Genomic DNA, 15,434 nt, shown 5'->3' on the forward strand with positions numbered 1-15,434 from the left:
CGGGAACTCCTATGACCCATTTTGAGTTAAATTTTGTGTACGATGTGAGGTAAGGATTCTCTCTAATATGAACAATCAGTTTCTTTACTTGCTATTTGTTTTTTTCAGACTTTTGATGTCTTCCTGAGTCTTTTTTTTTTTTTTTCTAATTGTGGCTTTCTAAGAATTTGTCCATTCATCTAAGTTGTCTCATCTGTGGCATAAAGTTAAAATCCTTTTAATTTCTGCCCCTGCTCTCCCTCCTGATTTTGGTAATCTGCACCGTCTCTGTCTGTCTGTTTTTTTTGCGGGGCCGGGGGGGGGGGTCAGGAGAGGTTGGTCACAGGTTTGTCCATTTTGCTGGTTTTCTCAAAGAAGGACCTTTAGGGTCACTGCTTTGCTGTCCTTCTCTGACTCTGTCTCACCGACCTCCATCCTCATCTTTAATACTCCCTTCCAGTGCTTGCTTCATGTTTAGTTTGCTCTTATTCTTCTAGTTTCTTCAGGTGAAAGCTTCAGTTTCTGTTTTTTTTCCATGCTCCACCCCAAATCAGGTCAGTCTGGCAGCCGGGGAGGCTGCTGGTTTTCCGGGTTAGTCTGTCCAGGTAGAAGCACCTCACCTCAGGAAAGCAGGTTGGGGATCAGAACAGCCCCGGGGAGAGAGGGCCACAGACACCCACTGTTCTTGCCCAGAGTCCATCAGTTTTCCATGCATAACAGCTCCTCGGTTGAGCTGAATCCCAGAGCCATGAGATTACTGTTTCTGACTATTTAGTCTTACGCTTGTCTTTTGGGGAAGGATGTGCCAGGCCACTCATTTCTGCCAAAGCCCTGTCTCTAAAGCCCCTTTTCTCTCCTTCACAGGGAACAAAATTTGGTTTCACGGTTTACCCCATCCAGTTCTCTCATAGAATCTGGCTTTGGGGGAGGGGGCATGAGGGCTGAGCTGGTTTTGTTAAAATGCCTATGCTGAAAAATACTACTCTGAGGTTATCGATTTTAGGAAAAGAAAAGAAAAAGAATGAAATAGTTTAAAAACTGTACTTTAGTGAATCATTCAACTTCTTCAATATTAATAACAGAAACTCTGTGCCTCTTAGAATCTGCCCTTATAATAATGTTCCAATGGCACTCTATTATTCACTTTGTAAGGAAGGCAAAAAAAACCAGTTCCTGATCTTGCTGATTCTGCAGATGCTTCTAGCACTGATGGGAGTTGAGAACAGAAAACAGGATCACAGCAGGAAAATGCTTAACAGCCAGTGTGGGGAGCTGGGCTGTCTGCATACTACCTGAGTGGAGTCTCGAGCTGTGTGCTCATGTGATGCGGGCATTGATTACGCAAGTTTCTTTGGGCCCAGGGCTACCCCTAGAAGTAGCCTGATCTCTTTCTCTCCCCTACAGCACGAGAGCCCTCAAAGAACGAGGACTAAGACCAGGAGGGCTGGGTTGAGCTCTGGCTCTGCCATTTTCTTCCATTTAACCTCTTTGGGGCTTTGTTCTCTTATTTGTAAAATGGGCATAATAAGACAGTTTTCCTCACATACTTACTGGGATGTGATCCAATTCATTGATCGTTATGGACGTCCTTTATGAATTGCTAATAAGCTATAAACGTAGGCTCTGAATTATGAATACATACCTAGTGTTCACATCTCAATATGTGGTAGCCAAGAAAGAGCTTGTCTCCTACTTCCCTACCTCAGGATACAAAAAGGCTGCAGCCTAGCAGACAACCCACATATACTCCCATGATCAGTCCATTTACTGCTCCCCTCCCAGGTGACAGGGATGAAGGATGGAGGCAGATGCTCAAAGGACACAGCTGTGTTTTAGCACTTGGGGAGGCACATCAGAGTAGATGCTGTCTATCAAGACCCACAACTGTATCTCTTTCTGTGATGGAAAGTGGGGGTCTTTTGACTGAATCAGCTGGGAAGAGAAGCCCATGGGAGTAGGAGGAACACTGAGAGAGAACTATTTCTGTCAAATGATTTCTCATGCCTAAACTTCATCTTCATACTGAGTCATCACAGCCCCCTGCCATGCCTGTCAAATTTTCACTGTACCATGGCAAAGCTACAAATTCCCAAAGGCAACATTTAAGAGCAAGAGGAAGCTCTCTTTTTAATTAAAAAAGGACTTAAACTGTTCATTGCATGAGAGATTGGGATTGGTTTTAATATCTTTAAAATGGATTGCTGTAAATGTTTTATCCTAGGATTTCCAATATCTAAGGAAAAATAAAGCCATTTATCTCAACATGTATCAGAAATACATATTTTTGTTCTGCCTTAATAAAGGAAATGCTGGCGCCCAGGCTGGATAAACTAAGACAGGTTGACAGTATGGAACCTAGAGTTAAGCTATGATGAGAATAAACAGACATAAAGAGCAGCCAATGAGAACTACAGGTTTCCCAACAAGGCTCCTTCTCAGAGCAACCTCAGATACTAGGGCCTCGAAGAGCTGGGCGGGATGGACTGCCTGGTGGCACCGCCAGCCCGCCTCCAGAGCACCAGTCTCTGGGCCTTACCTCGGACCACCTTCCATCCCACCTCCTACTCAGGTCATCCTGCGGCCAGGTGAAGGAAGGCTTCCGGGACTCCTCCCGGGGACGCCGCACTGTCCAGCGCCCTGCCCCTGCGCGGCCTGTCCTCGCGCTCTGGGGCCGAGCACAGGTGGGAAGTGACCGGGGGCTGAGGGTGGGCCTTCGGGGTTACCTATTTGCCTTTCCAGGTCGGCAGCTTCATCAGGCGTGGCTCGCGGAAGGACTCCGGGGTCACTGAAACTGGTGCGCAGCAAGGTCCCCATCACAAAGAAGAATAGGATGCCACCAACCACGGGGATGGCGGGGGTGATTTTCACTGCTAGATACGGGCAGCTGCCAGCAGGTGGGGAGGGCAGGAGGGGAGGAGAGAAAGAAAGGAAATACAGTGTCAGTCATCAACAGTAAGCAGTCTGTATTTTCCAAGACACCGAAGGCTTTTTGGAGAAACAAAATTGATTTCCATTAAAAATTCATCTTCGTTAAGCATTTACATTTGGGGAGGTCTGCAATTCTCTCTCACGGACAATTTAACCCTCCTTCTCAGCTACAACAATCCAGGCCCTCTCCTCCCACTGGGCTACACGGGGAAGACTTTGGCAGAGAAATTAAAATAATCTGCTTGTACAATCAATGTAGGATGCACAGCGCTTGGCCCTTTGTGCGGTAAACACAGTGCAGGAATTATGTGATTTTCCACCCAGCCCTGGGATTGCGCAACATAGGAAGAGACCAGCTTGGGGCTGTCTTCATCAGACCCGCCTTTCCTCCCTGAGTCAGACAACTCGGGACACAAAACAGAGAACCACAAGCCACCCTCAAAAGGCAGAAACCATTTTTCAATAGTTGGAGCTAATCTATCCAAAAGAGGTTAATGAGCTATGGAAATGAACTTGCAGTTTCCCAAGAGGATTAAAAGGATTTAAGCAGCTGGACTATAATACTTTTATGGTCTTCCAGAAGGCATTTGAGCTACCAATGGATGAACATGGCCGCAGTCAATTCTATGAAACCCCTTCACTGTCCTTCAGTGAATGAACTGACACGCAGCAGGGACTGTGATGAGGCCGGGAGAGGTGCCCCTGAGACAGCCAGCTCGGGAGCCAGGACCCAGGGCAGCGTTAAGCACCACACCCTGGCCCACCATCGTTGCCCCTTGACTCCGCAGAGGCCGTGAGGGGCAGAGTGAAAACCAGTTCCGCGTCTGGAGCCGAGTAAAGGATGGGACCGGCAATGACCATGGTCAATCTGTTGTCCCCACATTCAGTAACACCACAGGCATCGAGGAACGCAACACAGAATCACGGGATTGTAACATTCACAGTGGAAAGCACCTCCTAGATGGTCTCTCTCATGGGCTCAGGGGGGCGGGGGGGCTTCCAGATACCCAAGACCAGACCAGGAGAGGGAACCTAAGAAAGGGCTGGAAACCCTTGCTCAGGAGGTGAGCAGGGGCTCAGTCCTGGGGTGTTGGAGGCCAGCACCTCCCTCCTCTGCGGTACCTGCAGGGAGGTGGTGAGGTCTCTGATGCGATGGCAAGGGGATGCTGGCAAGGCCATGATTCCCTTTGCTGAGACCAGCATCAGACATGTTAGAGCCTCTAATCTTCAAGAGGCTGGATGCTCAGGTCTATGTGGAACAGTTATGGGAACCAAAGACCAAGGACTTGTCCTGAATTCCCTGCTCCGCAGAAACCCAGAGACTTTCCAGCAACTTAAAGAAGAGGGAGGAGCATCCCCACATCTGACCAGATAAGATTTCCTGCCAGGCAGGTGGACAATCATTGCTTTTCTTAGAGTGTTTTCAGACAAATCCTAATGTAATTAATACCTTTTGTGGGCTTCCGGTTTTTCTTTACAAATTTGCTTTTGTGATTTTAGGTACTGAAAAGCTTCAAATTAAATATTTTCCCGCAATAGAGATCTACTGGTTCTGACAACCAGAAAGAACAACTGAAAAGATGATGCCACTCGGGGTGCTTCCCTTTCCTGTGGGCCTGGGCTTTACCGCCTAACCCAGAACATGCATTTCAACTTGACACACGTAGAGAATAGAGGTGGTCAGGAAATGACCACCTCCCCTTTAGAGATTCAGTATAAAGGGACAATCAAAATCCCACTTAATGGAGTTCCCGTCATGGCGCAGTGGTTAACGAATCCGACTAGGAACCATGAGGTTGCGGGTTCAGTCCCTGCCCTTGCTCAGTGGGTTAACGATCCAGCATTGCCATGAGCTGTGGTGTAGGTTGCAGACGTGGCTTGGATCAGCGTTGCTGTGGCTCTGGCCTAGGCCGGCGGCTACAGCTCCGATTCAGCCCCTAGCCTGGGAACCTCCATATGCCGTGGGAGCGGCCCAAGAAATAGCAAAAAAAAAAAAAAAAAAATCCCACTTAATATGGCACTGACATGTTTGTTTGGGGCCGTATCCCAGCTCTTGGATATGGCGCAGTGCTGTGGGCTGCGGAAATCCACGCCTTTTCAGGGCATGCCTATCATGTCGACTGGGGCACGTTTGGTCTGTGATGTGAAGCTGCTGTGTGAAGGGCTGGTGATAAATATCAATTGCTGCAAGTCTACTGATTAAGCCTCAGATGGCGACACCAGCTTGGAAACTTGGAGCTCATATCAAGGAACTCAAACTCTAGGAGATCATTAAAACATATCTGTGTCATAAAATATGACATCATCTTTGTTACTCTTATTGTCAGATAAAAAGCAACGTGAAGTTGCATTAAGCCTTGAAAATGTGCGCAGGTACCACCCTCAGAAATAAAGACAGCCGGGCACCATCGGGGCCAAAGCTCACAGGTGTTCCCCCATACCCTCAGTTTCCCTCCACACACCACCGTCAAACCAGAAGCTCTCAAAGTGCAGTGGTAAAAAAAAAAAAATAACAGCAATAACACGGACATGAACACTATGCGAGTGTCAGGCGCTCATCTAAATGATATCAGAGATTAATTCATCATCCAGCGGCCCTCTGAGGTGGGTGCCACAGTCACCCCAATTTTACTATCCTCCAGGAGGATGTGGGGTGGTCCACACTCACACAGTTAGGCTAAGGCAGAGCTTGGATTCAAGCCCAGATGGCCTGACTCCCAGATCGGTGCTCTCAGCTGTGCAGGAGGTGTAGTGGGGAGTCATGGATCTGGGGCTCCCATTTCAGTTCTACCTTACATGTAACTATGTGACCTCGGGACCATGCCTAACCCCCACTTCCTGGGTCCTCCTAGGCATTGTACCTCCTTTCATGGGGTCATTGTGAGAATTAAAAGGAACAACATTTGTGAAGTGCTAGCCAGCACCCCGGAGGTTTGCAATAAATTTGAAAAGAAAGACAAAAAAAAGAGAAAGAATCATAGTTCATACTGAAGGCGTAAAATTGACCCTGATACTAATAAATTTCAATTCATAGGTATCTGCCTTATACATATGTGTGTATATATGTATATATGTGTACGTATATATGTTTTAATCTTTTTAGGGCCGCACTTATGGAACATGGAAGTTCCCAGGCTAGGGGTCGAATTGGAGCTGTAGCTGCTGGCCTCTGCCACAGCCATAGCAATGCGGGATTGAAATATATTTTTAGTATAAAAGAATCTACTCTAAGTGGATTTTTTTAATGGAATGGTTAGGAAAAATGATCAATTGTGTAGAAGAGAATTTTTCCAGAATTTGAGTTCAGAATTCAACAGAAGAATGCCTGTTTGAATAAAGGCAGAGAACAAAACAGACCAACTTTTGTCCTCTTTCTCACTGTTAATGAGTCTGAGGAGGAAGCCACTGGTAGTGGCACTGGGGTCACAGGTGGACAACATGCCCTGGACAGACCCGTCGGAAGGATGGGATCCAACTTGGGCGTTTAGGGATGGGATATATTTGGCTCCACTTGGCTTCTCCAAGGACGGATACTTCGGTGCTGTCAGAACCCTCCCGTGAGGGTGATTTTTGTACATCTTAGGTTACAGTGTATTTGGTTTTCCCTTTGGGGTTGGAAATGTAACTCAGGTGACCTCAAAGTTCACCTGCTCAAAGCCGCAGAGATTTGCCTCCTCAGAGCAAGACACTGGTCACGAGGAAGCCACAGACATCCTAAACGGTTTCTAGTTGTCCCATGTACGCTGTATGCGGGGCTGTGATCCTTAAGAGCCACTGGCTTCTCCAGGCTGATGGCTCTAGAGGGATCCCATCACCCTGCCCGCCTCTCTCCACCCCGCAGCAAGGCTGTCTGCTACCCATGCTAACATCTGAGACTCACAATCAGAGGCCCATGTCTCTCCCTTAAGTTTTCTGACCCATGGCACATTCTCATTGCAGGGACAAGGCATTGTGGTTTAATGGACTTGAGTGTCCATGAATTTCCTTAGACCTCATCCAGGAAAGGAGAAAGACGAAGAATCTAGTTGACGGGTAAATGCCTACCACCGGCCCAGGTTCCTTTTAACTGTAACTGGTTGTCGAACACAGAGGAATCCCACGTGGATCTGAAACAACTTTTTCGGTCTCACTTTTAAAGCTGCTCCTGCCCCTGTGTGAAAACACAGGTGGATCCTGACTTTTCTGGTCATGAGATGAAGGTAACAAGAAGCCCTTCAGTCACTTTAAGTGGCAGGCAGTCTCATTAAGCAACTAAAACTGGGACAATCCCAATTACTGATGGAAACTTCTAACTTGGTTCTGGGTTAAACCTCCTCTGCCTCCCCCACTGGCCAAGTGCAGTTTCTGGCCCCTCTGTGGCCAGAGAAGAAAGGACATGGGTGGGGGGGGGGGGCAGGAGGCACTGACTTGAAAGCTCTGTTACAAGGTGGCCTTGTGCTCTCTGGGTCTACCAGATGTTCGAATCTGACCCTCTCCCCTTCAGGAGCCCAAGTGCAAGCCCCTCGGGTACCATCACCCTCACTCCCTCTTCCTGAGCAGAGAGAAGGCAGTCTTCCTCCTGCCTTAAGGCCCAGCCTTCCACTCCGCTGTGCCCCCCATTTCCTTCCTATCAGGAACCTGAGGAGCACGGCACCAGATCCCTCAGCTCTCTGCTTCTCGCCTGGGGGCAACAGAACAGCCATCTCAGTCCTCTGCTGCCCCAGCCACGCTGCCAGCTCTGTTACCCACGGCTCTGCCCAAAAGCCAGCAATGACTCCCCTTCTCCTGCCACATCAAGTTCAAGCTCCTTCTCTGGCAGTGCCTGGTCTCCGGTCTATCCTTTTCATCCCAACACCCCCTCTGCAGGCATACGCAGACAGCTACCCTGACCTCTGGCCTTCCCAGACAGGTGCCTGCGACCAAGCCCTTGTGTTTGGAACACCTCACGCCCATCTCAGCTTGTTAAAGCCACCCCAACTTTCAAGTTCCCATAAAGACTTGGTGAAAAGAGTTTCTTGGCTCACTCCCCAGCAGAAGAGCTGGCTTCTTTTTCCGAACTCTGTTTGCTCCTCGTGATGGTATTTATGGCTGTTTGTGGACATGCCTCATAAACCTCACTGGACTGGAAGTCCTGGAAGGTGAGACTGGGCCCTGGTCAGCCTGTGTCCTTCACAGCACTAGGCACGAGGACCCACACATGGTAGGTATTTGATAAATGCTCGTCAGTAACTGAATGAATGGGAACCATTCACTGAATTTTACAGTGGCACAGAAAAGAGAAGGAAAGTCACGTCAGCCATACTCTCAACATCAACAATGTACCCGTGAACAGAACACACTTCTCTACCTTCTAGGCTTGCTAGGTCCTCAACATCCTTCAAACAGCTGCTAAGGATCTGCCCTGTTCAGGATGCTTCCCCCACTGAGAAAAGGCAGGACTGCATACACTGAGCTGAGTGTGTGCATCGCACTCTAAAGTTCTAGCAGATGAAGCACGTGTGTTGGTACAACTTTGCATAACCCTAGATGCTCTACGACAGTCGCCTGTCCTCCTAGCCTCTGTATGACAAAGGACAACACTGAGTTTCTCTTTGCAGTCTTGGCCATTGCTCCCTATAAAGGCAGCAGGATTTAGGCCTCCAAGAAAACAATGAGATCAGTTTGACACAGACATCTTCAAACTGCTGCTCAGAAAAAGCCGAGAGCATCTGCAGTCCTGCTGGTAAAGACACGGCAATAAGCAGACCCAGCCCAGGATAGTGATCACCAGACCTGGAGGCGGGGCTGATGGGAAACTCTCAGCCAACCCACAGCAACTGGCACGACGTGATAGCTGAAGAGCTGTGCGTGGCGAGGAAAATTCTTAGCCCGAGCTCAGACAACTTGAAAATGGCTCCTTGGTCTTTCTGCGCCGCTGTGGATGGCCTCTCCAATTCCGAGTGCCGTCTGTGATGAGAAAGACTCCTCCCCGGAAGGGCCTGGATTTGCTACAAGGTGATGATGCAGCTGCCAGAGGTATAAACACCAAATGGAGTCCCCTCTCTGTCTGAAGACTTGTGACCTACATACAACCCGGGGCTGTGTGGATAACAGGCTATGGACATCTTAGTCTTCATAAAGCTCAATGGGGAAATGACATGAAAAAAACCAGAATCTGAAAGGACGCATTTCCTTAACGTAAAAGAAATGAGCTAATTTAGCACTAGATGAAAACAAATGCTATCATGATGAAAAGCCTTGAGCTGTTTGCCTTTGCATATGATGATTAAGTACCTACTACAAACTGCCAATTCACTGTACATCAGGGGTAAAGAAAGGTCCTTCCAGGTAATAATCAGAAAATACAGCACTGCCAAGAGATTAGAGGGGATTTTTTTCGGTTCTTAATAGCAATCTTCTTAGATCTTTAGGAGAAATAATTATTTGTATTTTGATGTTTATATATGAAGGGTGGAACTATTTTCTGCACACTATATTATCTGAGTCCATACAATGAATGTATTATGTCATTAATTATGACAAAGTTATTTTGCCATCAAACAGATACTGACATTCCAGAATCAATACTCTCATTAATTCTGTATTTAGAGACTGGCTTTCGGGTCAGAATTTATTTACAGCAAAACTGATTCCTTATATGAAAATCCTGGGACTAAATTAATTTCTTAAACACTTCAGATGGGAACTCTGGATTTCATTATTGGGTAGCTAGGTCTCTGTTTCTCCACAGGACATTCTTTGGGGGAAGGTTAGCTTTACTTAAAAACAGAAACAAAACAAAATAATATTAACAAGATGTAAGAGACACATGAAAACGAAGCGGATTTTGGAACAAAAAGGGACTCTTTTTCCGTATCAAAACAATTCATCTTTTAATATTTAGCCTGCAAATGGATAGAAAATTATTCTGTTAATCGTAGCCCACAAGCCCTAACTACAACATGACCTTTGGCTGACATTTTTGTTCTGTCTTGTACATATGAAAGCATAAACACAAAAATAACTATTCTTTTTTTTTTTTTTAAGAGCCACACCTGTGGCATATGGAGGTTCCCAGGCTAGGGGTTGAATCAGAGCTACAGCTGTTGGCCTACACCACAGCCACAGCAACGCCAGATCCAAACTGCATCTGCAACCTACACCACAGACCGTGGCAACACTGGATCCTTAACCCACTGAGCAGGGCCAGGGATCAAACCCACATCCTCATGGATACCAGTCGGGTTTGTAACCCACTGAGCCACAACGCAAACTCCCAAGAATAACTATTCTTTATACACAGAAAAGAGGCACACGATGAAAGTTGATTCTGGAGGGGAGAGTGGCCTTGCTTTACTGATGCTGCACTCCAATGGTTTCTGTATTTCAGAAATCACAAAGTTCAGCTATTATTTCAAATGTCAGAGTCTTGATTCCAATGCATTTCAATAACAAATAGTTAAGGCAAATGATTGTTAAATGAAATAATCTGAGCCAATGACTCACACATCTGAAATAATAATAGAGCAGCACTGTGAAGGTAGTAATAAAAATGATCTTTTCCCTTTTCACAGGAGTCACTGTAAAATAAATGTATTTTTCATTTACAGGCAGGGACATAAACCCCATTAACTTTATGATTTGTTCCTTAGTCACACATTCCAGAAATAAATGTACCTCTACAGGGCAAAGGTAAGTACATTACTTGGAGACAAACAGAGAAAAAGTGGTCTCAGAAACAACATCCATTCACACCCCTGAAATAGGAAAAAATAGGAGTTCCCATTGTGGCTCAGTGGGTTAAGAACCTAACATAATGTCCATGAGGATGCAGGTTCGATTCCTGGCCTTGCTCAATGGGTTAAGGATCCGGCATTGCTGCACCCTGTGGCATAGGTCATGGATGTGGCTTGAATTCAGTGTTGCTATGGCTGTGGTGCAGGCCTGCAGCTGCAGCTCCTATTTAGCCCCTAGCCTGGGAACTTCCATATCCATAGGTGCAGCCATAAAAAGAAAAAAAAAAAAAAAAAACGGGAAAAAACAAAGAGAAAATCATCATAGGTGTCATCCTTTGCAAGACAACCCACGGCAGCACCCAGTGTTTATAAAACCCCTTCTGACTAATTGCACAGAGTGATGGATCCACCAGGGTTACATGAGAGGAGGGAGTTTAGATAAGTGGAGGCAGGGACCAAAGGGGGAAATATAACCAAAGAAGGCTGGAAGGAAAGTTCAAGCTCAGGGAGAGAACTCCTCATGGAAACGTGCAGGCCCTGAGGACACTCAGCGTCCCCAAAGACCCCGCAGGCTCACTTGACGCCCGGCTCGGCCTACTTGCTCATGGAGAGCTAGTGCCTTGGGCTTCCTAAGGGAAGAAGGCTGCTGAAGCCCGCCCTACCAAGGAGCCCACGGTCACTAAGGAATCCGCGTTGCCCCTGCAAGCCTCAGGCCAGACGCAGTCACAACAGGGATGTTGCCACACAGCACAGTCTCGCTTGAAGCCTGGGGAACTCCCATGTGACAAAATCAGTGTCATTATTCTTCATTCAGGGCCTCCCAGACCACTCAGATAGGTCCAGTTAAAGACACAGAACCTGGGAATCTGTAGTTTAAAAATACAGGCTTCAAATCACAGCGTGCAAACAGTCCCCCCTTAACTACTACTGGGAATGTGCAGGGGCCCATCAGGGGAAATTGGGGTGTTTCAAACTTTTTTGGCCAACTGATTTTGTGTTTGATTTAAAATTCCAAGAAGCCAGGATTTCCCTTCATGGCTCATTGGTTAAAGAACCCAACTAGGATCCATGAGGATGTGGGTTCGATCCCTGGCCTCACTCAGTGGGTTAAGGGTCCTGTGTTGCTGTGGCTGTACCTCTGATTGGACCCCTAGCCTGGGAACCTCCATATACCACAGGTGCAGCCCCCCCCCTGCCCCCCCCAAAAAAGGCTTTCATTCTTCTGATCCACACACTAGCCAGAAGTCTTTGGCTTCTTGGAATTTTTTTTTTTTTTCTTTTTCTTAGGGCCTCACTTGCACCATGTGGAGGTTCCCAGGCTAGCAGTCCAATCGGAGCTACATCCACCGGCCTACGCCACAGCCACAGCAATGCAGGATCCTAGACATATCTACAACCTACACCACAGCTCACAACAATGCCAGATGCTTAACCCACTGAGCAAGGCCAGGGATCGAACCCGAAAACCTCATGGCGCCTAGTCGGATTTGTTTCCGCTGCGCCATGACGGGAACTCCAGGAATGAAAACTTTTTGGGGGGTGAGGGGGTTGCAGTTTTATTGATTTATTTATTTATGATTTTTCTTTTTTCCATTATAGTTGGTTTACAGTGTTCTGTCAATGCCCACTGTACAGCAAAGTGCCCCAGTCAAACATACATATATATATTCTTTTTCTCATATTACCCTCCATCATGTTCCATCACAAGTGACTGGATATAGTTCCTTGTGCTGTAGAGCAGAATCTCATTGCTTATGCATTCCAAAGCAATAGTTTGCATCTATTAACCCCAGACTCCCAGTCCATCCCACTCATTTAAAGGGATCACTTAGGCACGGCAACAATACATCCCTGAGTCCTAATGCAGCTGATTCGCTGTGTTCAGGTGGAGTAAGCTGTTGAACTAATTGCCCATAGTAACTCCATCACCTCACTTTCAGTGCATTCTGGACCTAAAGGAAATTAGCAGGACAAGAGAGGCCCCTGCGGGAAGCCCCCTGCCTCGGGGCATGCTGGGAGTATGTGCTGGGGGTCGGGGGGTGGGGGGGTGCTTTGTATGGAGTGGCCAGAGGAGAGAGGCAGGAGGATTTGCACTGTCCCTAACAGAATTCCAAGGTATGGTTCCTTCTGACCCTGTTTTTCACCTGAAACAGTGTCCGCTCTCCTTCCATTGCACTCTGTGTGGGAATAGCTCAGCAGGAAGTTCCCAGGCTAAGGATCCAATCGGAGCTACAGCTGCCACCCTACCCCACAGCTACAGCAACACGGGATCCTGGGATCCAAGCCGAGTCTGTGACCTGCACCACAGCTCACAGCAACACCCAATCCCCGACCTACTAAGCAAGGCCAGAGATCAAACCTGCAGCCTCATGGATACTATTTGGATTCTTAACCTGCTGCACCACAACAGGAACTCCCCATAATTCTTGATTTCATCAAATCTAAGGTGCCCCAACTTTAAGATGTATCATTAAGGAGGAGTGTGCCAAATAAGACAATATTCTCTAATTGCTCAGAATCTTTATCTTATACTTATTGAAGGAGCTATTTTCTATTTATGTAGACATCAATTTTAAAACCATACATCAATAGTATGCATATATTTTCTAAAGTGTGAGTGAAATGCTTTGGTCAAAGGATTCCTAAAACATCTTCACAGTTTCCTGAATCACTTTGGACTCAGAGGCATGGGGGTCTGAGGTTTCTGCACAGCCCCACAGCTGCGTCCAAAGCCATGACCTCCCCCTCCCACCCGGACCCTCGCTGCTTCCACTCCCACCCATGGTCCATCCCCCGGCCAGAGGGATGAGCTCACCCTCTACTCCACCCTCCTGCCCACTGTGTCCCTCCCCCCGCCCCTCTGTGGCTCTCAGAACGTTCCAGGCAGGCCTCTACTGGGGGCTTCTGCCTGTGCCGGGGCTTCTGCCTGTGCCGTGCCCTCTGCCTGGAATGCTGTTCCCACAGAGCCACAGGGCTCCCCGCCTCCTGCAGGTCTTTGCTCAACTCTCGCACTTCCAGCAGAGCCTTCTCTAACCAGGCTTTGCAAAATGAGCTCTCCCACCACCAGCAGCCCTGGCCGCTGACCCCGGGGCCCCTTCTGGCCTTTCCTTTCCCTCCCGTCACTCGCCCCGCGCCTGGCAGAGTGTACACTCCCTTCCTTCCTGTCTGACTCTCTGACTAGAGAAAGAAGCTCCAAGCAGTGAGCTTCTCCTCATGGTTCCCAAGTGTAACCCCAATGCCTGAACTGAGTCCAGCACATAGTGGGCCTTCAATAAATGTCTGCTGAAGGAGCTGAAAACACAGGAAACAAAGGAGACTCGGGATGATCCCATTTTGTTTCAAACACACGTTTATAATCATAATTTCAAGAACATGCCCTAAGGTATTACCTCATTTCCTGCAGTGAAAAGTGTGAGGGTCATTCTGTACAGATGTGCTTTTAGAGAGTTTCCAACATTTCTTAATCAAACATGGCTTATTTTTGCAGTGAAAAATATAAGATTAGGAGTTCCTGTCGTGGCGCAGTGGTTAAAGAATCCGACTAGGAACCATGAGGTTGCGGGTTCGGTCCCTGCCCTTGCTCAGTGGGTTAACGATCCGGTGTTGCCGTGAGCTGTGGTGTAGGTTGCAGACATGGCTCGGATCCCGCGTTGCTGTGGCTCTGGCGTAGGCCAGCAGCTACAGCTCCGATTGGACCCCTAGCCTGGGAACCTCCATATGCTGCGGGAGCGGCCCAAGAAATGGCAAAAAGACAAAATAAATAAATAAATATATATATATATATATATATATATATATATATAAGATTAAAAATAAGTACATAAATATTCACTGAACCTAAAAAAAAAAAAAAAAGAAGAAAGAGAAAAAAAAAGGAGGGAGGGATTTCCAAAATATTAAAATCTGGTTTTCCTGCTGTGGCACAACAGGATCGATGGTGTCTCTGGAGCACTGGGACACAGGTTTGCTCCCCAGCCTGGCACAGTGGGTTAAAGAGCCGGCACTGCTGCAGCTGCAGCTTTGGTCACCACTGGGACTCAGACCTAAACCCTGGCCCAGGAACTCCATATGTTGGGGGGCAGCCAAAAAAAAATTAAATAAAATTTAAATCTGTCTGTACTTTTATATTGATTGATTGATTGATTGTCTTTTTAGGGCCGCACCCACACTACATGGAGGTTCCCAACTAGGGGTGGAATTGGAGCTGTAGCCGCCAGCCTACATCACAGCCACAGCAACGCCAGAGCTGAGCTATGTCTGTGACCTACACCACAGCTCACGGCAATGCCAGATCTTCAACCCACTGAATGAGGTCAGGGATCGAACCTGTGTCCTCATGGATGCTAGTCAGATTCATTTCCACTGAGCCACAACGGGAACTCCTGTCTGTGCTTTTAAAAATCAACTATCAATAAAAAAGATGCTAGGCAATAACTCAGCTTCCAGATTAGATCAAAACCTCAGAAAGCCAAAGCCCTTGACTTCTGCAGGTTGCCTCTCATTAGAACGGCATGTTTTGAGGTTAGGGGTAGCATACATTTAAGAACACACAACTCAAGTTACCTCCCATTCAACTCTAGTCTGTACACAGTTTCTTATAGGCATGTGACCAGGGGGAGTTCTTCTGCCATCCTTGCGGATTTCTACATTAAACTGGCCATTTATAGATTAAAGTCAGAGACAACTACACTCTGATGTTTCTATGTCACAGTGAAAAACAAAGAACAACCCCACAGACAGCTGGGAAGGAGGCCTGAGGGGCAGGGCCACAGGCCCCAGCAAACCCTCCAGAGACCCAAAGTTACAGACCCACTGAAGGGTCTGCTTCCCTTC

General features: G+C 47.3%; 1 protein-coding gene across 4 annotated transcripts in view; it reads right to left on the minus strand.

Moving 5' to 3' along the window:
- Positions 1-15,434, minus strand: part of ZDHHC14 (zinc finger DHHC-type palmitoyltransferase 14) — a 265,769-nt gene that overhangs the window by 108,036 nt on the left and 142,299 nt on the right. For all 4 annotated transcript variants that reach the window (XM_047769852.1, XM_047769851.1, XM_047769850.1 and 1 more), the window contains exon 2: positions 2,703-2,863. In XM_047769852.1, coding sequence (XP_047625808.1) covers positions 2,703-2,863 — 161 coding nt within the window. The remainder of the gene's footprint in view (positions 1-2,702; positions 2,864-15,434) is intronic.

The sequence above is a fragment of the Phacochoerus africanus genome, chromosome 2, assembly GCF_016906955.1.
Source record: "Phacochoerus africanus isolate WHEZ1 chromosome 2, ROS_Pafr_v1, whole genome shotgun sequence".
NCBI classification, from domain to species: Eukaryota; Metazoa; Chordata; class Mammalia; order Artiodactyla; family Suidae; genus Phacochoerus; species Phacochoerus africanus.